This window comes from Cervus canadensis, chromosome 10 (assembly GCF_019320065.1).
Source record: "Cervus canadensis isolate Bull #8, Minnesota chromosome 10, ASM1932006v1, whole genome shotgun sequence".
Taxonomy (NCBI): domain Eukaryota; kingdom Metazoa; phylum Chordata; class Mammalia; order Artiodactyla; family Cervidae; genus Cervus; species Cervus canadensis.
In genome coordinates, this window is record NC_057395.1 from 4,039,047 (window position 1) to 4,060,747 (window position 21,701).

At 41.3% G+C, this 21,701-nt stretch overlaps 1 protein-coding gene across 4 annotated transcripts in view; it reads left to right on the forward strand.

The window, feature by feature from the left end:
• Positions 1 to 20,928, forward strand: part of USP6NL (USP6 N-terminal like) — a 138,281-nt gene extending 117,353 nt beyond the window's left edge. For all 4 annotated transcript variants that reach the window (XM_043478765.1, XM_043478767.1, XM_043478766.1 and 1 more), the window contains 7 exons: positions 1,292 to 1,340; positions 2,934 to 3,054; positions 6,185 to 6,279; positions 6,975 to 7,040; positions 7,134 to 7,233; positions 9,706 to 9,858; positions 15,394 to 20,928. In XM_043478765.1, the coding sequence (XP_043334700.1) occupies positions 1,292 to 1,340; positions 2,934 to 3,054; positions 6,185 to 6,279; positions 6,975 to 7,040; positions 7,134 to 7,233; positions 9,706 to 9,858; positions 15,394 to 16,754 (1,945 nt within the window). In that variant the 3' untranslated portion in view covers positions 16,755 to 20,928. The remainder of the gene's footprint in view (positions 1 to 1,291; positions 1,341 to 2,933; positions 3,055 to 6,184; positions 6,280 to 6,974; positions 7,041 to 7,133; positions 7,234 to 9,705; positions 9,859 to 15,393) is intronic.
• The last annotated feature ends 773 nt before the right edge of the window (positions 20,929 to 21,701 follow it).

The window sequence follows — 21,701 nt, forward strand, 5'->3', positions numbered from 1 at the left end:
GCCCAGCCAAGTGCACATAAGAAGCTCACCATCACAGACCACACTCATCAACTTAATTTTTGAGTAAAGACAATAAAATTGTACTTCCTAATAATATTCTGTACTTCCACAGCTATTCTGCTTACAACTCAAAATATGCCAACCCCTCCCGACAAAATGATGCTGAGTCCTTAGGGATATGTACTCCTTTTGCTTTCATACGTATAACCTAAATGCTGTGATATAAAGTAAGCTATTATTAAATATCTTATGGTAGATGGGAACACAAGGGAAAAGAGAAGGAGCAAAGCACATTAAAAAAATATATGTATATACACAAACATATTGATACCAAAATAAGGAAAAAGTACTCAGATGTAGTCATCATCTCCGTGACTGGGCATGTGGTCATTGCTGGTCACACTTACCTTCCACTTCCCATCCCATGTACCCTTTGCCCTCAGCAGGTCCCTTGGCTGCTGTGGGCCCTAAACCTTTATTCCTGAAGAGTCTGCCATTAGCAGTCCTGCCTGAATGTGATTGTGGTGGTGTTCCGTGGACTTGAATCACTGGGTTTGGTTGTACTCAGAGGCACCTTCAGTATTCTCTGTGTTCCAGACGTGCCTCTTGCTTACGTCCACCATGTCCTAAGAGCTCCTCTTTCCCCTTAGCGACCAGGATCAGTCACTCCAGCCGGTACACTTGCCTCCTTTGCGTGCTGATTGAGAGGCATGAGGAGCCCATAGTGGTAGGGGTGGCCAACCTGGCTCCCAGTTCAGTGGAAGTGTTTGTCTCCTAGTGGGGACACTCCTGTCTTTGGAGCCAGGACCTCTAGAGCAGCAGAGCCTAAGGTTGATGGAGCAGAAAGCAAACAAGTTGTTAGTGGACAAGAGGTCACAGTGGGTGGAGCCTCTCCTGTTCCCACGCTTGGATCCTGGGCCCTGAATCCTGGCCAGGGGAGAGGTGATGCCAGTCTTGGGAGCCGATTTCCAGCAGACACAGCCCCTTACGGGACGTGCCCCCACCCTGTAAGGTGCTGCAGGATGCTGGCCCTGTGAGTGAGGCTTCAGGAGGCTGGTCCTCGGCTCCGTCCAGCCGGCCATTCTATGGGGATGAGTCTGTAGTGAGAACAGGTCACTGAGAGAGGACAAGTTGAAGACGTGGTGAGGTGCTTTGTGCTTTTTGTTATAAGTCCTTTCTGTCAAAATGAATGTTAGCTAGCCTCAAGTTTAGGCTGTGTAGAGCACTAAGTTCCTAATTTTAAAAAGGTGAAAAAACTAAATTGTGTTACATGTAAATTTCTTTCCTCTAGGCAACAATCCCTGTTCCACGTTCTTGCTGCATATTCTATTTATAATACGGTAAGTCAGGCGCCTACCTGCCCACAGCTCTTTGAGCTGTGTTCTGAGCACCTGGAGGAAATCTTTGGGCCTCCTTCCTGAAAAAGCCCCCTTGGCCTGTGTTGCTTCATCTCAGGACTGGACGGTCTGTGTGGACCTTCCCAAGGCTCCCTCATCTGCCCCAGGGTATCAGAGCAGAGCTCTTGGAAAGTGGGAAGAACCACAGTATGAAAGCAAAGCTCACTTTTCCCCTCCTACCACAGGTTGCTTTTTTTGTCGTGGTGTTTTTCTTGTTTTTATTTTAAGCACTTAGGACTGGGAATCAGCAGGGCAAGAGGGGCAGGAAGTAGGGGCTAGATTAATTCTGCTTGACTCTTGGTGACTCTTCTTTCCCCTGGGAGGCTGCCTTTCAGAATCACATTTCATTTATTTGGTGAGGTCCGGATGGCAGACCGTAGATACCTAGTTGCTGTCTCCTGGAGTAAGCTGAAACTAAATGTTTTGGTATTAGAACATGTTATTCTTAAGGCATTGATTTCTCTTGAGGGAGAGAGATTTGGAGGAAGAGATCAACTATTGTTAGCACCAGTATAGGTGCCAAGTAAACACTTCGCTGACTGGATTCCAGGAAGGACACCTTGAACCTTGAGGTGTACCATTTCTATTGTAATCAAAACCTTTAAGTTACAAGAAACAGAAGTTCACTCAAACTAGGGCAAGTTAAAAAGGAATTGATTAAAGGGACATCTCATAGAAGTGAAGCTGGGGTGGCTGTTGCAGCTGGAAGGTGAGAAGCCTACAGGGAGAAGAGCTCCTCTTTCTGTCCCGCTTGGGGCCACGTGGTGACTCTGTCTCTGGAAACTTCATTGTACTGTTTCTCTCTTCAGGTGTGTCTCTCTGCCTGCTTATCTGTTTTTCTTAGGCTGCTGTTGGAGCCATAGCCTCAGTGTGGGCATTCTGTTCAACTACATACCACCATGTATGTAGTTGTGGCTTTATTCAGTTTTCCTGGAGAAATGAGTAAAATTGTCATGCATCTGATTTGATGATTCCCTGGGGTTAGGTGTCCTCGTCTCCACGAGCTGTGGTTCACATGTCACGACATGGATCCTTAAGGCCATGTGAAATTAGGTATAATTATGGGGAGAACAGGCAGTTCTCAGGGAAGGGGCTTAGACTGGAAGGGTACCCCAAAATGTGTCTCCATAAGGATCCAGAAATGTCGAGGAGAAAAGACAGCCAATTGGGAACTGTGCAAGGAGAGAAATTTGCCAACATCTGAGCAAAGAGGAGGAATGTTGAGCTGAGAATCACACATAAAACAGAAATATAAACAGTGCTCTTTACAGAAGGTGTAATAACAGTATTGAGCAGAGGTCAATAAAGACCTTTTAGATTAGACTTCTCCACACTTCTGCATTTATTCTTCAACACAAACATAGTCTTTGGTAGCATGTGGCTCGGTACTGTGATGATTGTAATATTTCTTTGTAGAACTGCACATTAAGTAATGTATTTAGGCATTTTCTGTTTTCTGCATCAGTTTTTCATACCTGTATGTACATGTAATTTGATCTTAAGAGCGCTGGTTTCTCTGTTCTCGTTTCTCTTTAGGAGGTTGGATACTGTCAGGGGATGAGCCAGATCACAGCCTTGCTCCTCATGTACATGAACGAGGAAGATGCCTTCTGGGCCCTGGTCAAGCTGTTCTCAGGCCCCAAACACGCCATGCACGGTATGAGGGCCCTGAGGTTGATCATCAGCAACAAACCCGGGAGGGAGAGACAGGCAGGTTCGAACAGTCAGACTTGGGGTGATGCTTGGTGGAGTCAAGTATAGCAACTTGTCTAGGGGCGTGTTTAATTCATTAGTGTTTATTATTAATCTCTTATTTAATTCTTCTTCACTGAACTTTTCTAAGCTTTTCTGTTCACATTTATATTCCTTCGTCTTTACTACCACATACACTATTGACGTTTTAAAATTCTTTCCTTACTTGCCCTGGTTAGGAGAAACTAGGTTTGGAAGAATTTAGGAAAAACTGAATTATTGGAAGCTTTTGATTGAAACTGTTGGACAGTCATGCCTTCAGTGAAATGTCTACTGTTGATTGGATATTGTGATTTATACCAGTTTGTTAGAGAATATTAATTGATAAATGACACTCAGGTGTTTAAAGGAAAGGTCCACAGTAATTTGGTGTGTCAAATATGTGTTTTAATTCTTTCAGCCTTAAAACCGATTCCATCTTACAGTAAAAAAAAAAAGCTGATAACATATTCTGGGCACTTTGATATTTCAAAGCTTGTGTAATTTTTTTGTTTTCAAGATATTACACTGTTTTGAATAATATTTTCCTTATATTTGCCAAGCATGTGCAATAAACTTAACTTGAGAGAGTTTGGATTGAAACTTCTCTTGAAAATAAAAGTGGCATTTGTCCATGTCATGCAAAATTATTTTCTCAATGCCACTGAGTGTGATAATATCAAATTAAAAACAGTTTTAACACTAATCACTCCGAGAATGGACCATCATTCTCTTTGTGAACATTGAAGCTTCATGTGGTGGGGAACCTGCCACAGGTTAAAGTGATGTTTTAAATTTTCAAAACTATGACCTTCCATAGTATATTAAATCTCACATTCTTACCACGTGGTTATTGTTGAAGCACTGTGTTTACATGTATATGTTTGTGTTTAGCTATCTCCTTCAGTGTTTCCTGTGAATTTTTTAAAAAATAAGTACTGTCTGCATGATGAGTGTTTCTGGACACTTTGAATTCCATAAGTGGACTCCAGTCGTAAGACACATTACATCGAGCTGCCACTCATAGTATCATTGCAAAAGGCATCTTGAAGACACACAACTCTTCCTTAGTCTTTATTTTGCTTTAGCGTGAGATGGCATTGCTGATAATCTTGGAAGTACAGTGGAATATTAACAGCTTAAGTAGTGTGTAATTATGTGGAATACTGTCCAGGTTTAGAAAATCCATCTCTTTTAACAAGCCTGATAACTTGCTTTCAGGAATTATTGTCACCAGTCTAAGCTATGTGTGTGTGTACTCAGTCATGTCTGACTCTTTGTGACCCCATGGACTGTAGCCCACCAGGCTCCTCTGTCCATGGGATTTCCCAGGCAGGAATACTGGAGTGGGTTGCCATTTCCTTCTCCAGGGGATCTTTCCGATCCAGGGATCAAACCTACATCTCTTGTGCTTCCTGCATTGGCAGGTAGATTCTTTACCATTGCACCACCTTGGAAGCCCCAGTCTAGTATACAAAGCAGTATTTATTTTACTATTCTAACATTTACATTTACAAAGCAGTTCAGGTCATTATTATGGGTAAGTTTGTACCTAGAGATATTTGTTTCTAGATCTGCCTATGAAATTTTATAACTGAAGGTTATCTCAGTTCTTTGCATTTCCTATATGAAGCTGTTATCACTCACAAAAGTGTCAAGTGAGGGCTGAAGCATGAGACTTAAAATACAAAGTCTGGGACCCCACTGACAGGGAAGCGGTATCTTAGCATCCTTGAGCTCATGTTTATTATTGAAGGAATTGCCTTTTTCAAAATCAGACTTTTTCTTGAGTTTCTTCCAACTCCCATTCCTCTCAAATTGACCATGAAAGTGGCAGAGAAAGAGAGAGAGAGAGATTTTTTTTTTTTTAAATCATTTCACCAGAAAGTATTACTAGGGGAGGAATTTTCTATCTCTGGAAATTTTTACACACTCCTTAGAAAGCTGAGAATCAGTTAAGAAATAGCCCTTCCCCAAGGATCATAAAGCAGTGCTTCCCAGCAGTGTTCCTCAGTTTCTTGCAGGGACATAGTTTTACATTTTGGAAACATGCGTTCTGTGGGGAAAAACTGGACTCCAAGATCAGATAAGTCTGGGAGATGAGGTAAACCAAGAAAAACAAGTGTCTTTAGTCTGTAAAACAACTTAGAAACATTCAGAAGCTCATATGCCTGTGAACATAGGCAAAAAAGGGTATATGTGACATACAGTATTTCTCCTGGATTCTTTTAAAAACATAGAACACTTATTAACATCTTTTGAAGTTACCTAAAACTCAGGCTGAAAAACTTATATGGAGAAATCATAAATTCATTGTGTATGCGTCTTTTTTAATGGACTATTAGAATATCTGAAAGGAAACTTGTGAATAAAAATAGATGTAAATTTCCATGAGTTACATACACAAAGTTAATACTAACTTCCCATTTATAGTTAGTTCCTAGAAATCTTATAGATTGTATTGCATAATCATTTGGGATAGAATATGTTAACATTGATCATACAGTGCCCGCCCGCATGTTTTAGCTTATGTTAAATATCACTTATAAAAAGGATTAAAAACTGTTACTAACCTGGGAAGCATGGTTACTCTAATGATACTGTTAGAGTAAGCCTGAAAAAAGTAATACAATGTTTGTTCTTTATAATGGGGAAGCAAAATAAGTAATCAAGATTAGAATAATTTATAGAAGAAGTGTGTGTTTAAGACATCACCCAGTACTTCAAGTAAACAGATAATCTTGATAAAAAGCTTCAGTTTCCATTTTTTCTTACTTTCTTAGTTTCCCTTTTAATTCAGAAATACTCTGTCCTCTTTTATACTTTTACAAGGTGATAGGCGATCCTTAGCAAACACATACTAGGCTATAAGTTTTCATTAATCAAAGCTTATACATAATTGTTTCCTTGGAGATAATTAAAAATATTTGGGTAACTACTAGGTTTGTTTTTCTTGTTGTTGACAGCTACAAGATAAAAGAAATATGTTGCATTTTTAAACTAGGCATTTCTGTTGTTCTTATTTATGAAGTATTGTTTTTATGTTTGTATTCTAGGATTTTTTGTCCATGGTTTTCCCAAACTCTTGAGGTTTCAAGAACATCATGAAAAAATACTGAATAAATTTTTGTCCAAGCTTAAGCAGCACTTGGTAGGTAGATATGACCTTGACTTACACCCACCTGTACCAAGAATAAAGCCAGAAGACGAGTGCAGCCGTTGGTCCCCATTGCTCTGTTGGTGTACAGTCTCATCCATTTCATTGACTGAGCAGTTACAGTTCCCAGTTGCTCAAAGGACATTAGATTTGTGAAATGTAGTACCAATGAACTATCACAGCCCTAACTCATAGCATCAGTCTTCTTTGAAGCTGATATATAATAATACAAACAATATAGTTTTTAAGGATATGTGATTTCTCAGTGATTTAGGAGGAGTGCAATTTTTTAATTGCACTAAAGTATTTGCACTAAAATATTTTAAGGATCATACAGACTCGTCCTCAGTGAATGACATGCATACTCCTCTGAAAAAATATAGTAATTTAGTAAAGCAAGGATGCTTCCTTTTAGAATATATTAAAAGAGAATCAAAGTATTGTATAACAGTCTTATCTTATGAGGGGCTGGTTTATTCTCAGGGTGATTTTAAAAAGTACAACTGAGGAAGAAGAAGGAGTTGGAAGAGAAAAAGGGGAAATACTCCAGCACAGAGGAGATTTGTAATGAATGGTTTTGTTTAGCTGTGACAGCTACCTCCAACAACCTGCCTAACTTTTAGTATTTATTATATCGTCATATTTTGTGTGCAGCAATCCAGAAATTTTGAAACTTTTGTTTTTTCCAGGATTCTCAAGAAGTCTATACAAGTTTTTACACAATGAAGTGGTTTTTTCAATGTTTCCTTGATCGGGTGAGTATTTATTTAAAAAGTCCAATCATAAAATTAAAAATACCAGACGAGGACAAACTGTTCATCTTATTTCTGTTTTGTTTTTAATTATAGACGCCCTTTACACTAAACCTCAGAATATGGGACATCTATATCTTCGAAGGAGAACGAGTTCTTACTGCTATGTCTTACACAATCTTAAAATTACACAGAAGTAAGAAAGTGTTTAATTATAAAGATTTCACAAAAATCTAGCCTTGTTTTAAATCTTAACTTCTCATTACCCACCCAACCTCAAGATCATTTCCTTTTAGTAATGAGCTTAAAAATTCTCTAAAATCAGTGAGGAAATTATCTTCAGTTGGTAGTTTTCACTCATTGGTTCCTCCTCGTGACTAGAAGCTTACTCATTGCAAAGTCTTTCAATTCTTTTCTCTGTGTCAGTTTCATCTTCACATTTAAGTAGAATGCAGTATGTTGGTTTTACTAATAACATTCCTACTAGTTATTTGTTTCCATGGTGTGTGTGTGGGGATGTCCCTCATTTATTTTTTTCATCGATCTGATTCTTAAGTTTAATAGGAAAAGGGAGAGACCAAAGAAGCCAGGCCCTTTAGTTAACAGGTCTAGAGAGGGCGTTTTCTGTGCCTGCTTCACCAGGAAGACAGCATCCAGCCCCACGTCACAGACCAGAGTTGGGGACCCTCCCCCATCTCCCTGTCTGGCTGCTCTGTAGCCTCTGTAGCAAATACTCTCCAGGCCCACAGTTGTCCAAATTGCAAAAGACCTTCAGTTGCAATATTGCAAGGGCTCGGGAAATAGGACATGCTGTGCCTTACTCTGAAAGTCAAGAAGTGAGAGTAGATCTTTATGAATATGAGGGACCTTATTCATCTTAAAGTCTTAAATGACCCTTAAAATTTATGGTACTCCTTTTGTGACCATGCAGAGAAGGCACGAGAGGCTCCAGCACCTGCAGCCTACGGCACAGCCTGAGTTCACGTTCACTGTATACTCTGCCCTCTTGCCTTGTTGAACGGTCATCTCTTCAGTTTCCCAGCTCAGTGATACGTTAGCTGAGTGCTTGGGGTCATGTTCTGTAGTTTTCCTCCCTGCTGTGGCTTTGTTCTAAGAATGTCCTTTGTACTTTGATAGGAAATGGTTTGATTGCCTACTTGAAAAGCATGGTCTTCAGGAGCACCAGATTATTCAGATTCTAGATAAGACTGAAACTTTAAAATCACATCTGTGTTGTTTACTCTGAGAGAAGAGGATTCAGAAGTCTTGTGGTTCATTTCCCTGCCACCACAACACCAAACCACCGCCCCAAGATGAAACAGTTTGGCAGTGAACTGTCGCCCAAAACTCGGATCTGTGGTCATAACCACAGGAAATCAGTCAGTCTCCGTTCCTCCCCTGTCCCCACCACGTCCTTCTTTTCTGTCTCTGGATTATGAACTGACCAAGATGTAGAGCAGAACCACACTCTGTGTTAATGTATACACCTACTAGTTTAACATTCCTTTAGCAGTGAGAAAGCCCCATAACTCTCTTCCTCTTAAATTGTGTTTTACTTATGACTCTTGATTAATTTTGACAAGTAAGAAGTTTCTCTACTCTTTGTAAATTAACCTTAAGCATAACAACCACTTTATATCCTACTATATCATTAGGTTAAACACTGGAAAACGTTTGCTGTTGTGTATTTTTTCATTAGGAAGACAGAGATCAAGGACTTCCATGAAGTTCCTTCATCATATAAAGCTTCAAAAACTGTGTCTGGGCCAATAGTTACCTGAGGCTCCTAAGATTTTTTCTTGTTTTTTTCCTAATTCCCTTCCCAATATTTAGAGGCACTGTTATTTAAAAAAAAAAAAAAAAAAAATCACACTGTGATTTTAAACAGTAAAAGAAAAAAAAAGAAGCAACCTAAATGCCCAGTATTGGAAGACTGATGATTAATAAATTTAGAGCATACACACAGTGGACTCTCATGCAATTGTTAATAATGACAGCATAAAATCATACTTGTTGAAGTGAGAGGTATCAGTGATACACACCGTTGACTGGGGGAAAGCAAAGAGGTGAATAACATGTAAAGTATCGTTTGTTTCCTTGTTTTTTTCTGTAAATTGAACTGCACGTAGACACATCTGCTTGTAGGGCATTGGCATAAGTATCAATACAGATAAAATTAATAAGCCAGATTTTCAAGAAATTTGGAGAGGGGCATTGGTGGTTTAGTGGTAGAATTCTTGCCTCCGAGATTTTTGAGAAATTCTGAGACAGTTAAAATACAGACCTGGAAGTGGCTGTGCGTGTGGCAGTCACAGCTCTGTATCAGGAAAACACATACCTCATCCGGGGTGGTCTTTGTCAGCCTACAGTCTCTAGGAACTCTTGCTCTGGGGAAATATTAATACCCAGGTATGGTTATCTTATACCTGTGAGAAGGTATTTAGCAGCGTTCACCTCTCCCCAGCCCCCCAAAGCTACCTGCTTTTCTCTATGACCTGCTTTTCTCTGTGCTTTAATATCAGGAAACAGTTTTGTCCTCACTGAGTTTTGCTGATATTCACAAGGCCGTTTGGAAGTTGTATGCAGTGCACTCTTAAAAATAGACCTCAGAATAAAATACGTTATCTTCTCAACCTAAAGTAGCCATTGTTTATTTTTCTCAACTTAGAACATCTTATGAGATTGTCCATGGAAGAACTTGTAGAATTTCTTCAGGAGACCTTGGCAAAGGATTTTTTCTTCGAAGATGACTTTGTAATAGAGCAGCTCCAGATTTCTATGGCAGAACTGAAGCGGGCAAAGCTCGACCTTCCAGAGCCTGGTAAGGAAATAGCCAGACGCTTTATGCTTAACTTACAGTTCAGATCAGGAGATACTGTGCAGTTAACACGGCTCATTGTGGTGTGAAAGCGTCTGCATGCTTGTGATGACATCATGTAAATCAGTGTTTACGGCTTCAGGATTTTAAGAAAGAGCAAATATTCATTAAATCTGCCTCTCCTCGTTGGAAAATTAGGAAGTTTAATAGATAATGTTGTTTCAACAGAAGTTAACCATGGCTTTAAGTTACCATAACAATAAGCACTCTTTACATCCATCATCACTTGTAGAACCACATGCAGTACTGGATCAAGTAAAAGTCCCATTTTATAGAAGAGGAAATTGATACTAAAACGCTAAAAATATGAAGCCTGCAGATCCTGCAGATAGCAGTGCTGCTCCCAGAGTCTGGGGTTCCTGACTGCTCATCCCGGGTTCTTTGCTGCAGTGTAGATAATATATTTTATTGACTTATTCCAAAACATCTTTCAGTGCGTCCTGTTAGGTTTTCTCCTAGGTGCTCTGTTGGGGATTTACCAACTAAAAAGAAAGACATTCTTCCTGTTCTCAGGGTGCAGGGGGAGACCCAGAATTTACGCAGTAACAGTAGAGTGTGAATAGAGTCATAGTAGAGCTAGAAACAGGGTAAATAGGGGAGGGTGGATGAAGGGTGGTGTCGGATGAGAGGGAAAGAAAAAAGAAAATGCAGAGACAGCACAGTAGAAAGAAGTTTTCAGAACACACTTTTGCTAAAAACCAAGATGCTTTGCTTTTAGTTACTTAAGTGCAAGGAGTCTAATGGGTGTTTCTCCGAGGTTTGTTTTGAGTCATCAGGGTTCACCAGAAGATGAGCCGTCACTGCAATGGTGGTGTGTGGGCCTGGGCCCTGTGAGGCCAGCACCTCTGCTCCGGGAGGTCCCTCCTCTCTCATATACTGTTGTGCCTTTCTGCTGATTCTTTCCTGTTACGGGGAATGCATTTGGAGTAGCAATTACTAACTATATTCTTGAGATTCCAACATTTATTTTTAAATGACTTACCTACTTTGAAAAAGAGTTTAAAACAAGTTTTAGTAAAAGACACATATATTAATAGAAAAAATATATATGTAATAGAATTGTTTAAACATGAGAATAAAATATCCAAACCTGTGTAATGGAATGGACTGATTCAGCATCTAACTAGCAGCTAGTGTTTATCAATAAACACTATTCAAATGTCTGCTCTGTGCCACATTCCACATACATTGTCTCCTTTAATCCCTCAAATAACTTTTAGAAAATACTCAACCTCAGTCTACTCATGAGAAAACCTGGTAGCAGTAGTTGGTAAGATCTTTTTCCAGTAGAATGCAGATGGAGGGGGTGGGGGGCGGATAAAAGGAGAGGGTTGGATAAATAACCCCAGAGCTGGGTTATTCTCCGGGCTGATGTTCTCTGCCTAGACATAGAAAGCCACGGTGGTCTTCCAAGGCAGGCAGTCTGCGGGACTTGCAGTTGCGTGTGGTGTCCACTGGGTGGTGACAGAGACCTGAGTAAGATGGAAGATGGAGCAGCCAGAAGGGACTAAAGATACTCCCTTATCTTTTTTTTTTTTTAATGGATGCTAAGGCGTGTTCTTTTTGTTGGGTTTTTTTTTTTTTTTTTTAGAAAAAAGTGTTATTCAAGAAAAATAAGAAACTTTCTGACATATATCAAGTTACACTTCCTTTTTTTTTTTTTTGAGCAGAGTAGTCTCATTCTTGGCAGTGGCATAAAGATATTTACCCTTTATGTGATGGAACCCTAGTGCAAAGTGTCATTAGCGTGGTATTTTCACAGAAGCGTCTGTGTTGTGTGTGATGGGAATCACACTGCTTTCCCACTTCTTCATTTAAACTCCTAGTTTTCAAGGGGAGGAAGTAAAGAATAGAATTTTAGGCAAGGAGCTAAAGTGAGGTGAGCAGAAAACAATGTCACGTCCATGGAAAAGAAGTCCAGAATGAAAGTATGGATGATAAATATTAATACTTATTGCCTAGTTATAACCATCTGTTTGACATCAGTTATGCTTGATTCTTTTAGTTATACCCCATTGCTTAGGGGTGAAAGGAGATATTTAAACCAAAGACCAAATGCAGCAGTGTGTGTATTGGGCACATTGGGAGGGGGGTTGTGCGTAGTTTGAATAGTTTGAGATGAATCTATGAAAGATATTGTCCAAGAATGTTTAATGCTTATAGGGATCTACTTGTGCAGGAAAAGGGCAGAGAATATTTAACAGCACATGAGACAATGGTATGTGTACTTCAGAAAGGAATCACTTTATAATGAAGTCGGAGAATAGTTTTCTTCGACCCCGTACTTAGACACGGAGGTCAGCTCTCCTGGGCGCAGGGCCCGTGGGTTTTGCTGCTGTGGTTGCCAGGCGAGGCCTGGGCCTCACTCAGTCCAGCAGCGGCCTCGGGGGGGCCAGTGCTCTGCTGTGGGTATCTCCCCGCCCCATCGCCCCCGTTATTCTCCCTGATTCTATCCCATCCTTCCCCTCCCCTCTTCCCCTTCCTTCTCCTCGGGTCCCTCCTCTCCACCCCTTCTCACTCCTCCTCTTGAGAAACAGGGCCCTTCCCACCGCCACGGAGGCCCTTAGAAATGTGAACAAGTGTACATTTGCTTGCCCTTGAACTGCTGAGGATTTGCGCTCTTCAGAGGGGTTGGGTCAGTCACAGGAATAAACTGAACGTGGCAGGATCCACATGTCATCCGTCAGCAGCTGCTGGTAGAAGACAGAAGTGGGTGCGGAGTCATGGCCCTACCCTGCTCCCCAGACACAGGTCACTGTGGACAGTAGTTGCTGTCTGATGCTGTTTTAAGTTATGCAGATCCCAGCACTGCAGTCCGGCCCTGGTGCCTGGGAATACACTTACCCCTCCCGCGTAGGCCTCCTAACTTAACCTTCATTACTGTCCATAATATGGGGAGGAGTTAGGGTTTTTAAGCACTTAGGTTTTAGAAGGCTCTTTCTTATATGCTTGTCTATTGCATCTTTCAAAGTACTCTTCTTTTTTCCTACTTATAATCTTTATGGGAGCTAAGGAGCTGTATCCTCTAAATATCTTTGTTCAGTTGAGGTATTCATTGTCACCTTTTACAGAGTCCTCCTTCCTAGTGAGAGACTGACATTTAGCAGTTAATTATAGACACCATGTCCCTTTGTTTGCACTGGATTTTTTTTTTTCTCCAAACCCTGCTATATGTAGTTTCTTAGCTATATAGATCTTGGGTGTTTATAACTGTTATGTTTCTGTACTGTTTATTTGAATGATACATCATTACTCTAATTAAGATTAATTACATATGAACAAGTGGACATTTTGTCAAAACCTTACTTGTGATTCTGTTACTATTTTAGACACTATAGGAAAGACTGCAAAATAAGTAGGACTGCACTTTGAGCCGGTTATCGACTCCTAAGGTGAAAAGGAGATGTATTATGGGTGACTGTGAAAGACCTTTAAGAAGCGACTTTTTGGATGTTTTAGAACAGTTGCAGATTTTTTCCCTCCCGGTGTGGATTTTGGCCTCTTGACCATTCAGTAAATGGAACATGCTAAAATTTTCTTTTAATTCTAATATGATGTGTAGATGCATAGAATGTTAATGTCTCTTCTTAGAGAAATGCGTATATTGGCTTGAATGTAAAGTAGTGTTAAGTGTAAGGTGAATACTTTTCTTACCCTTTATATTGAAAAATTAAAAATCCCTCATATGTATAACACATACCTTTCCATTTTGCTTCAGGCATGAAATTACCACCTCAGTCTATTACTTCCTCCTCATTTTTTCATTCCTTTTCCTGAGAAACACAGGCCTTATATTTGTAATTCCGCATTTTACCATGCATCCTATCAGTCTTTGCTGATGCTTTCCTTTTATGTATCCAGAAAATTTCACGATGGAAATCTCTGGATATGAGAACATAGGGCAGGATATGATGTGGTATTATTTTCCCCAAATGTTCAATTCTCTCTCTTAGTCTTCTTTCCTCCCTACTTCTTCTTTCCACTTAGAGCAGCTTTGTTTATATTTTTTTTTATTTATTGGAGTTTCATATGAGAGTTCATTTGAGAAAGAGAATTTCCTTTTAAAAAGTTAAAAAAACCACTGAATTAGGAAAACAGTTTATTTTTAGCTCAGTAACTCTGATTCTGACAGCTCATCTATTTAAAGGTTATTTACCATCATTCTCTGCTCCCTCCCAAAGAAAAGCTCATTGAACTTTTTAAAATCTTAAAATTATGATATGTGGGTAAATAACACAGTTATCACCTAAACCATGAGCTACATGAAAACAAGGTGGTATCTGCCTGCTTACAACTGTGGACCCATGGCTTCCTCCTAACTATTTGTTAGTTGGGGAGACATTTGAAGAGAGAAACGACTTATTTTTAAGTGAGAGTGTATGATTTTGTAGTGACAGGTAGAAAGCATATATCTTAAACTTTGGAATTTTTACAAGTGAAATCTCTCATCTTTTCAAGATGGTATTTATGGGTGTCCATATTATGGTGGATTGTTTTTAAACACTCTTTACTAAATGCACATTCCTTTAATTCCTCTTTAGTTTTCTGATGTTATTTGAAATGTAAAACTAAAAGTATCTAATATGATTTTCTCCTTTTTATTCTTTTTTCCTTTTTTTGCATTTAAAGTAGGACCTTGTTAGAATATTAATTTGGAAGTACAGAATATTGTTTCTTTTTATCCTGTGGAGTTACTTGAGAGAATAATAATGAGCTATTTGGGTACAACTTGGAGCCACAATTGGTCATCACTTGACCTTTAAATTTGGCAGACTTGCTTGAAGTTGATAGAAACTATTTTACTGAGATTCTAAACTCTTTTAGTTGAGGAATGCTTAAGTGGAAGGAATGTAATGGTAAGACATTGAACTACTGACCTGTAAGATTGTTTTAGGAATAGAAATGAGAATATCAGCTTTGCATTTTTGAAAAAGCAGGTAATGATACAGCTTAACAAAATTTAAGAACCATCTTACACAATTCTGTGACCCTTACTCATGGGGCTTCCCTGTTGGCTCAGATGGTAAAGAAACTGCCTGCAGTGCAGGAGAGCCAGCTTTGATCTGACGGTCCAAAAGATCCCCTGGAGAAGGGAATGGCTACCCACCCACTCTAGTATTCTTGCCTGGGAAATCCCATGGACAGAGGAACCTGGTGGGCTACAGTCCATTGAATCCCAAAGAGTGGGACACTACGGAGTCACTATCACTTTCACTTTTTCTTACTACTCATATAGGGTTATATAAAATCTTCTCATCTGCACATTGCCTAATAAGACTTCTGAGTTTTGGAATGTTTTCGTGTCGATCACTCTAAAAAATGCTTCTCCTAAGCTACTAAAATGCTGCATGTCTCTGTGCGGGTATGCATGTTGAGTGCGCATGTGAAGAGTAAGCAGTAATTCATTCATGCAGGTCTTAGGTTTGGTCCTGTTTGCTCATGCACATATGGCACTTATGAATGTGTCTTTCCCTTTAGGCAAAGAGGATGAATTTCCAAAAAAACCTTTGGGGCAGCTTCCCCCTGAAGGTCAGTCGGCTGGTGTCGCTCACCTGAGCAACGGACAGAGGAGCGTGGGCAGGTCGAGTCCTCACCCTGGCGGTCGGAGAGGCAGCGGCTCGCCCCTCAAGACCCACGACCCTTCCCCGCCCCACCCACGCCGCACCGGCACCCCGGAGAGGGCGAGGCAGCAGCGGCGGAAGTCGTCGGACGAGGAGGGTAAGAGGCTTCGCGACGAGGCTGAGGCGCAGGCGCAGAGGAGACTCCCGCCGGCCGCCCAGGACGGCTCCGGGCAGTACAACCACGCGGCGGCCAATCAGAACAGCAACGCCACCTCGCGCGCCCGGAAGGAGTTCGCGCCCCGATGGCACAAGCCTTCCGAGGCCGCGGTTCTGGAGAAGACCGCCAAGTCCGCCGTGGAAGGCCGGAGCCGGGCCGCACCCCCCGCGCTCGCCGACCCCCGGGCCGCGCACGTGAGGCAGAAGACGAAGGTGCTGGACGCAGAGGAGGGCAAGCGCGGCTCCACCGCCTCGCAGTACGACAACGTGCCTGAGGACGGTCCGGGCGGCGCTGTGGAGGAGGCGCTGGAGCGCGCGCGGGCGCAGAGCCCCCGGAGGCCCTCCGAGCCCGGCGCCAGCCCGTCCAGGGCCCCGCCCAAGTTCGCCTTCAAAGTCCTGCCCACGAGTTACGCCCCGCACCCGTTCCTGCCAGACGGGGAAGATCGCGGGGCCGCGCACCCTCCTTTGTACAGTAACCCCCCCACCTACCAGGGCAGCTCTCCAAAACGGGTCCCCGCCGCCAACAGCAGCTTCCCGTTCCCCCCCGGGGCTCACACGAATCCTTCCCGGAGACCTTACGGCTCCGCGCTTCCAGTCAGCGCTTCTCCAGAGAAATCTCACAGCCGCCCGACTCCTCTGGTCCAGCCGTCGAGTCGAATAGAAGTTCTCCCTGCTGATTTTGGTGCCGGCGGATATTCGGGCAATTCAGGGTCCCCAAAGAATGGGAAATTCATCCTTCCTCCAGGGGATGGATTGCCAGATAACAGAAAATGGTCAGAAGTTGGTTACACGTGGAGACCAGAGATGCACGGACAGCCGTGGACAAGAGATGTCAACCGTGGCCACTTGAGCAGTTTCCCAAGACACCCCACGTTTCACCACACCCCCTATCAGGACCACGCCCTCCCCGCAGTCTCCGTAGATGGTCCAGTGCGGTATAGAACTTCCCCAGCTCTGGAAGACGCCACTTCACCCGGGTTTCAGTATTCAGGGCCCTCACCTCCAACGTATCACTACAGAAATCGGGATGGACTCTCTATTCAGGAGTCAGTATTGCTGTAAGAATTCATCTGTACTTGCTGCAGACAAGAGACTAGAAACCGTATGAGACCTGAATTGCTACGTTTATAATTGCCAAAGCAGTATTTTATACAATTGTAAAGAACTCGCACAGTTCTCATGTATGTCAGTAATAAGAATATATGGAAGTGATTTCATCCCCACCTAGATGCCGCTTAACAATGAGCTTTTAACGTGCATCATCACTGAACCCATTAAAAGGAATTTAACCTGGAAATATAGCAATAGCATTTAGGGATGCACGCACAGTTTCATTTATATCTTTTTCCAAAATCTGAATATTTGTACTCTCTTAGCCCATTCTATTTTGAGTAATGTTACAGAGCACTGAAAAGCGGTAGAATAGGTATTTTTAAGGCTGTCCCTAGTGTATGGTGTTTTTTAATAGCTACTATATAGGCATCTACCCATATACAGTCAAACACAGAACTAAAAAAAGGTTTTGAAGAAAATAACTTTCAATGTAGATCCATGGAATAATTTATTCTTTTCCCTAACTTACCTTTTAGTCAAGTTTTGTCCGCAGCCCCCGCACCCCCCCCCCCTTGTATTTTTAACCCAGGTCCTAAACTGACTTGAGGGTTTGCCCTGATTTAATTTGGCGTCTCATGGAATGCTCAGCTTTCTCATTCAGTTTTCAATCTGAAAATTAAAGACATTGGAGAGGAAGGCTAACCAGTTAATGGTGCTTAAAAAATCAGCACAGTTTAAGTTTTGTTTTCAGAAGTGCAGCACGCAGTGTGTCCGTGTTCACAGAGAAATCAGCTTTCGTGTGTCTCTGCCTTTTTCTGGTCTGACTCCTGTAAAGCTCAGAGCAGAGTATGCTTGCCAGACGCCCAGAAAGTGCGCGCATAACTCTCCAGTGGATGCCAGCTGAAGTTGCAAGTTACCAATCATCAGTCACTCATAGCAGAACCAACTGCTTTGAAATTCATTTGAAAGCAGGATTAACAATATGGTCCTTTCTTACTTCTGTCCCTTAAATTCCTGTGAAACCTCCCTACAAAGGGCAGGGAGATACTTACATGGTCTTTTCCTGGCCCTCTTCCTTTAAAGAATGTAGTCAGTGGATATTGCTGCTCTTAGGCCATTAAATTATTGCTTTGTAAAATTGTAAAAAACGATCCTAATTATTACTAGGAATCTCAGATTTTGGTCCTTTTTTTTTTTTTAATAGCATGGCTATCATATTTTCAGAAATCTTTTTTTGGTTGGTTGTTTCAGTGAAAAAAGTTCAGTTTCATGGTAACAAATCAGCAGTATCTTTCAGAATGTTCTTTTACACTACAATGACCAGAACGGCAACCAAGTTTTGGGCACTCCAAGAAACTCTGTCTTTGGGTTTCACTGGAGAGCTGGTTTTCACCCTCACTTTGCTCTTGTTCAAACAGTAGAGAAGAGAAAACCTAACATTGATGGTTCTTCTTGTAAGTTGGGGCTTTTAAGCTTTCAAGGTACAGAAGTATATGTTTTAAAATGAGAGTAACATTTGTTTAGCTAGTGAATGTGACAATATTTTTTATGTATATAATGAGTCTAATGTAATTTTAATCAACTTGGTAATGATGTTATTAAAGGGCAAAACAAATGCAGTGTGTTAGCAGCTGAGCACTGCACAGAAACTCTTGACAAAATCCCAATACCACAAGGCTCCTGATTCAGATCATGTGGAAGCTGAGAAATAAATGTATATAAAAATGTAGCTGGGGATGTGAACTCCAATTTTAAACCATGATTCTGTGACTTGTAATAATCCAAGCTGTACAATTTAGTTTATGATAGCAGCATCAGAGCTGCTTCAAAATATATATATATCAACAGTGGTAAATACTGTAGATTTATATATATATATATGCAAAAAATATATACACACACACTATTTTCTTATGTCATCTATGACATTTTTTATCTGTATACTTTTTTTGATGTGATTGTTTTTAACATGCTAAAGAAGTATATTTTGTTTGTGTCTTTTATGTGCTTTTTTCATATGGCATCTCTGATTTTTCTAAACCTTGTTCCCTTCTAACTGAGTAGATATGACCCAGTATTTGCCTCCATGCCTATATATATTGCAGTTCTATGTTACATGCTTTACTAGTTTCCAGTAATTCTGTATTTAGAACCGTATCACCTGCCTTTATTTAATCAGCCATTTTTAATAGCTTACAAGTCTGTTAGTGTGTGAAATTCACTCAGTTGTGTCCAACTCATTGCTATCCCCATGGACATATAGTCATGGGATTCTCCAGGCCAGCATACTGGAGAGGGTAGCCTTTCCCTTTTCCAGGGGATCTTCCCAACCCAGGGATTGAACCAGGTCTCCCACATTGCAGGTGGATTCTTTACCAGCTGAGCCACAGGGGAAGCCCTTTTAATAGCAATAAGGTATTATTTTCAGTTTCCCCCCATTGTGAAATGTAGCTGTTGGCTTTTCAAGTAGGAAAATTTAATTTGAACTTATTTTGCCTCCATCCAGTTTTACTCTTTCAAATTTATCTTTTAATAAAAGATAAAGAATGAAATGTTAAAAGATGGAATAATATTCTTATAGGAGGTTAAGTATATTTAGAAAAAATCTGGTAAGGATCTTCGTTGTTTTCTCTAGATATATACGAGGTAAATATTTTACCACCATTAAGTCTTTTCTTCATAGCAGTTTTGCTTAACACAGTAAGCACTTTGATATAGTTTATATATTTTTTTAATAGTTTGAAAAATTAAAGAAACTAGACCTAGTGTCTCAGAGAGTTTTAAAACTTCAACTCTTTCAGGTGCTTATGTTGTTTCCAGGATGTTTAAAACAGAAGACAGCTTTGGGAGCCGACAGATGTCTCTACTGTCAAACCAGACATACAGGGGAGGAACAGAATTACTCTTCCTCCTGCCCTCTAGGTTCTCCATCCAGACCTCGTAGGTTGGGCTGATAAAGGGCAGACGAGCAGGAGAAAGGCAACCAGAAGGTCATTATAACATGTGTGTCCCGCCTTCACGTGGTATCCAGTGATGAGTTGCTCCAAGGGAGGGTTAGCTTTCCCCAACTAAGCTTTCTCCACCCAGCTTAGTTGGGGAAAGGGATGGGGAAGAAAGGGCACTTAAAAGCAAATGACTTTCTAGAAAATAAATGGGCCTTTAGCAAAGCAGATAGGAGAAATGATCATTTGTCCTGGGGGGCTGAGTGGGGCGCCAGAAGAGGAGATTTGAAGTTGCCTGGGGAGGGGATTTACGACAATTGCATTCTTTGGGAAGGCTCTGCTTTCAGGCAGGTAAAGGATTTCAGGGCCTCCGGTAACCAGCCCAGCGGTCATTCGTACCCCCAAAGTGGCCTGCTTTGGGGTGGCAGGTCCTGATCCCCTGCACCATCAACGACAGAATGTTTCTCTAAAGAAGGAAAAGAGATTCAGTCAGTGGGACATCTCCAAAGAAGCAAAATAGACGTTTACAGGATGTGATATGATTGTTTTAACTTTTTTTTCATTTTAAGAAGATTCTGATACTAAGTTTTATGTCACTGTGAGTGTCACTTTATATTTAATCATTTCCGATCTTTGTCTCAGGGCTCGTTACACCATAAGCACAAAAATGATGCCTAGTCAATATTTCGCTAAGATCCCTTTTCTTTACTTTTTTTATGATTAGAGAAAAACATTCCAGGTCCACAAATAGGGCTTTATTCACACAGGATCTACAGCTTAATCTTTTGGAAATATTATTACTTCTCAGTTATCTTTTAGATTCACGCCTTTGTTTTCAGATGTTCTTGATTGTGGGTTATTTAAGATTGGTTTTGGCAGTCTGTTTCTTTGTTTTAATTGTCCTTTAATGGATTTTAAATTTCATTTCTAATACTAACATTAATACTTAGCGATCAGACAGTTTTAATAAGTCAGACTTAACTTTTACAATGACCTAAGGTGTTGAGAACAGGAAGAAAGGATTCCATTTAATATTTATTTGTGAATTGTACTCTCAGAAGGGTTTCTGTTACTGATAAATCTAAGCATAACTGCCACCATTTTATCAGTAAGAATCCTGAAAAATAGAGGAAAAAAATAACAGATTTCATAGGAGTGGATCTTCACCCCTGCTGCTCATTAAAACTAATTGGGGAATTTTTTTTTTTTTTAATCAATTGTATATTCCCGCTGTGAGCTGTCTCAAAGATTCTTAACAGACCCGTTTCAGAGTTTTGAAACTGATTTCGGGTAAGTTAGGAAAATTTCAACTGGACAGATGAACATCCCCAGCCATCTCGTGTTTCTGATGAGCTGCTGGCAGTGGTGGGAAGTGGCAGTGACTTCAGCCCAAGGCCAGACCCTGTGCTTCCTCTCATCATCTCTTACAACAGTTCTTCCAGATAGGTCGAGCCTTACGAGGATTTCCGTTTTCCTGGATAACTTCTGTCACTTTGCTTAAGTGACCTGCTGAAAAGAAGCCCAAGCCGTCAGGAAGCCCATGGAGAAGCCGAGAATGTGCTGCACACTGGTGTCCACACCTGACCAGGCAGCATTTCATTGAGCCCCTACGGTGTACTAGTTGCCTTGGGACTGTGCTGGGTTCATACTTCAAGATAGGAGGTGCATTTTATAGTCTGTGTCTCCGATCAATGTTGGCGATGGGACGTGTACAGGTGACCACTGGGTGCAGAAGAGCCCAGTGCTGGAGGGTCTGGGACGGCCTGTGCGGGAGAGTGCTCAGAGTAGACGGACTGAAGGGAAGGGGAGGGGCGTTTGGAGAGAAGGGATGGACGAGCAACCTCATGGCGTGTGTGGGGGGCGGGGGGAAGTTCTCGCTTTGGTGTGTGTGTCTGGGATAGGGTGGGAAAGTCTGCAGAGAGCTGTCCTGGGGACCTGTGTGCCCTATTGAGGCAGATGTAGGGGTACAGGCCTGGGGGAAGTTTGGACAGTTGCAACAGGTGTTATTTCTAAA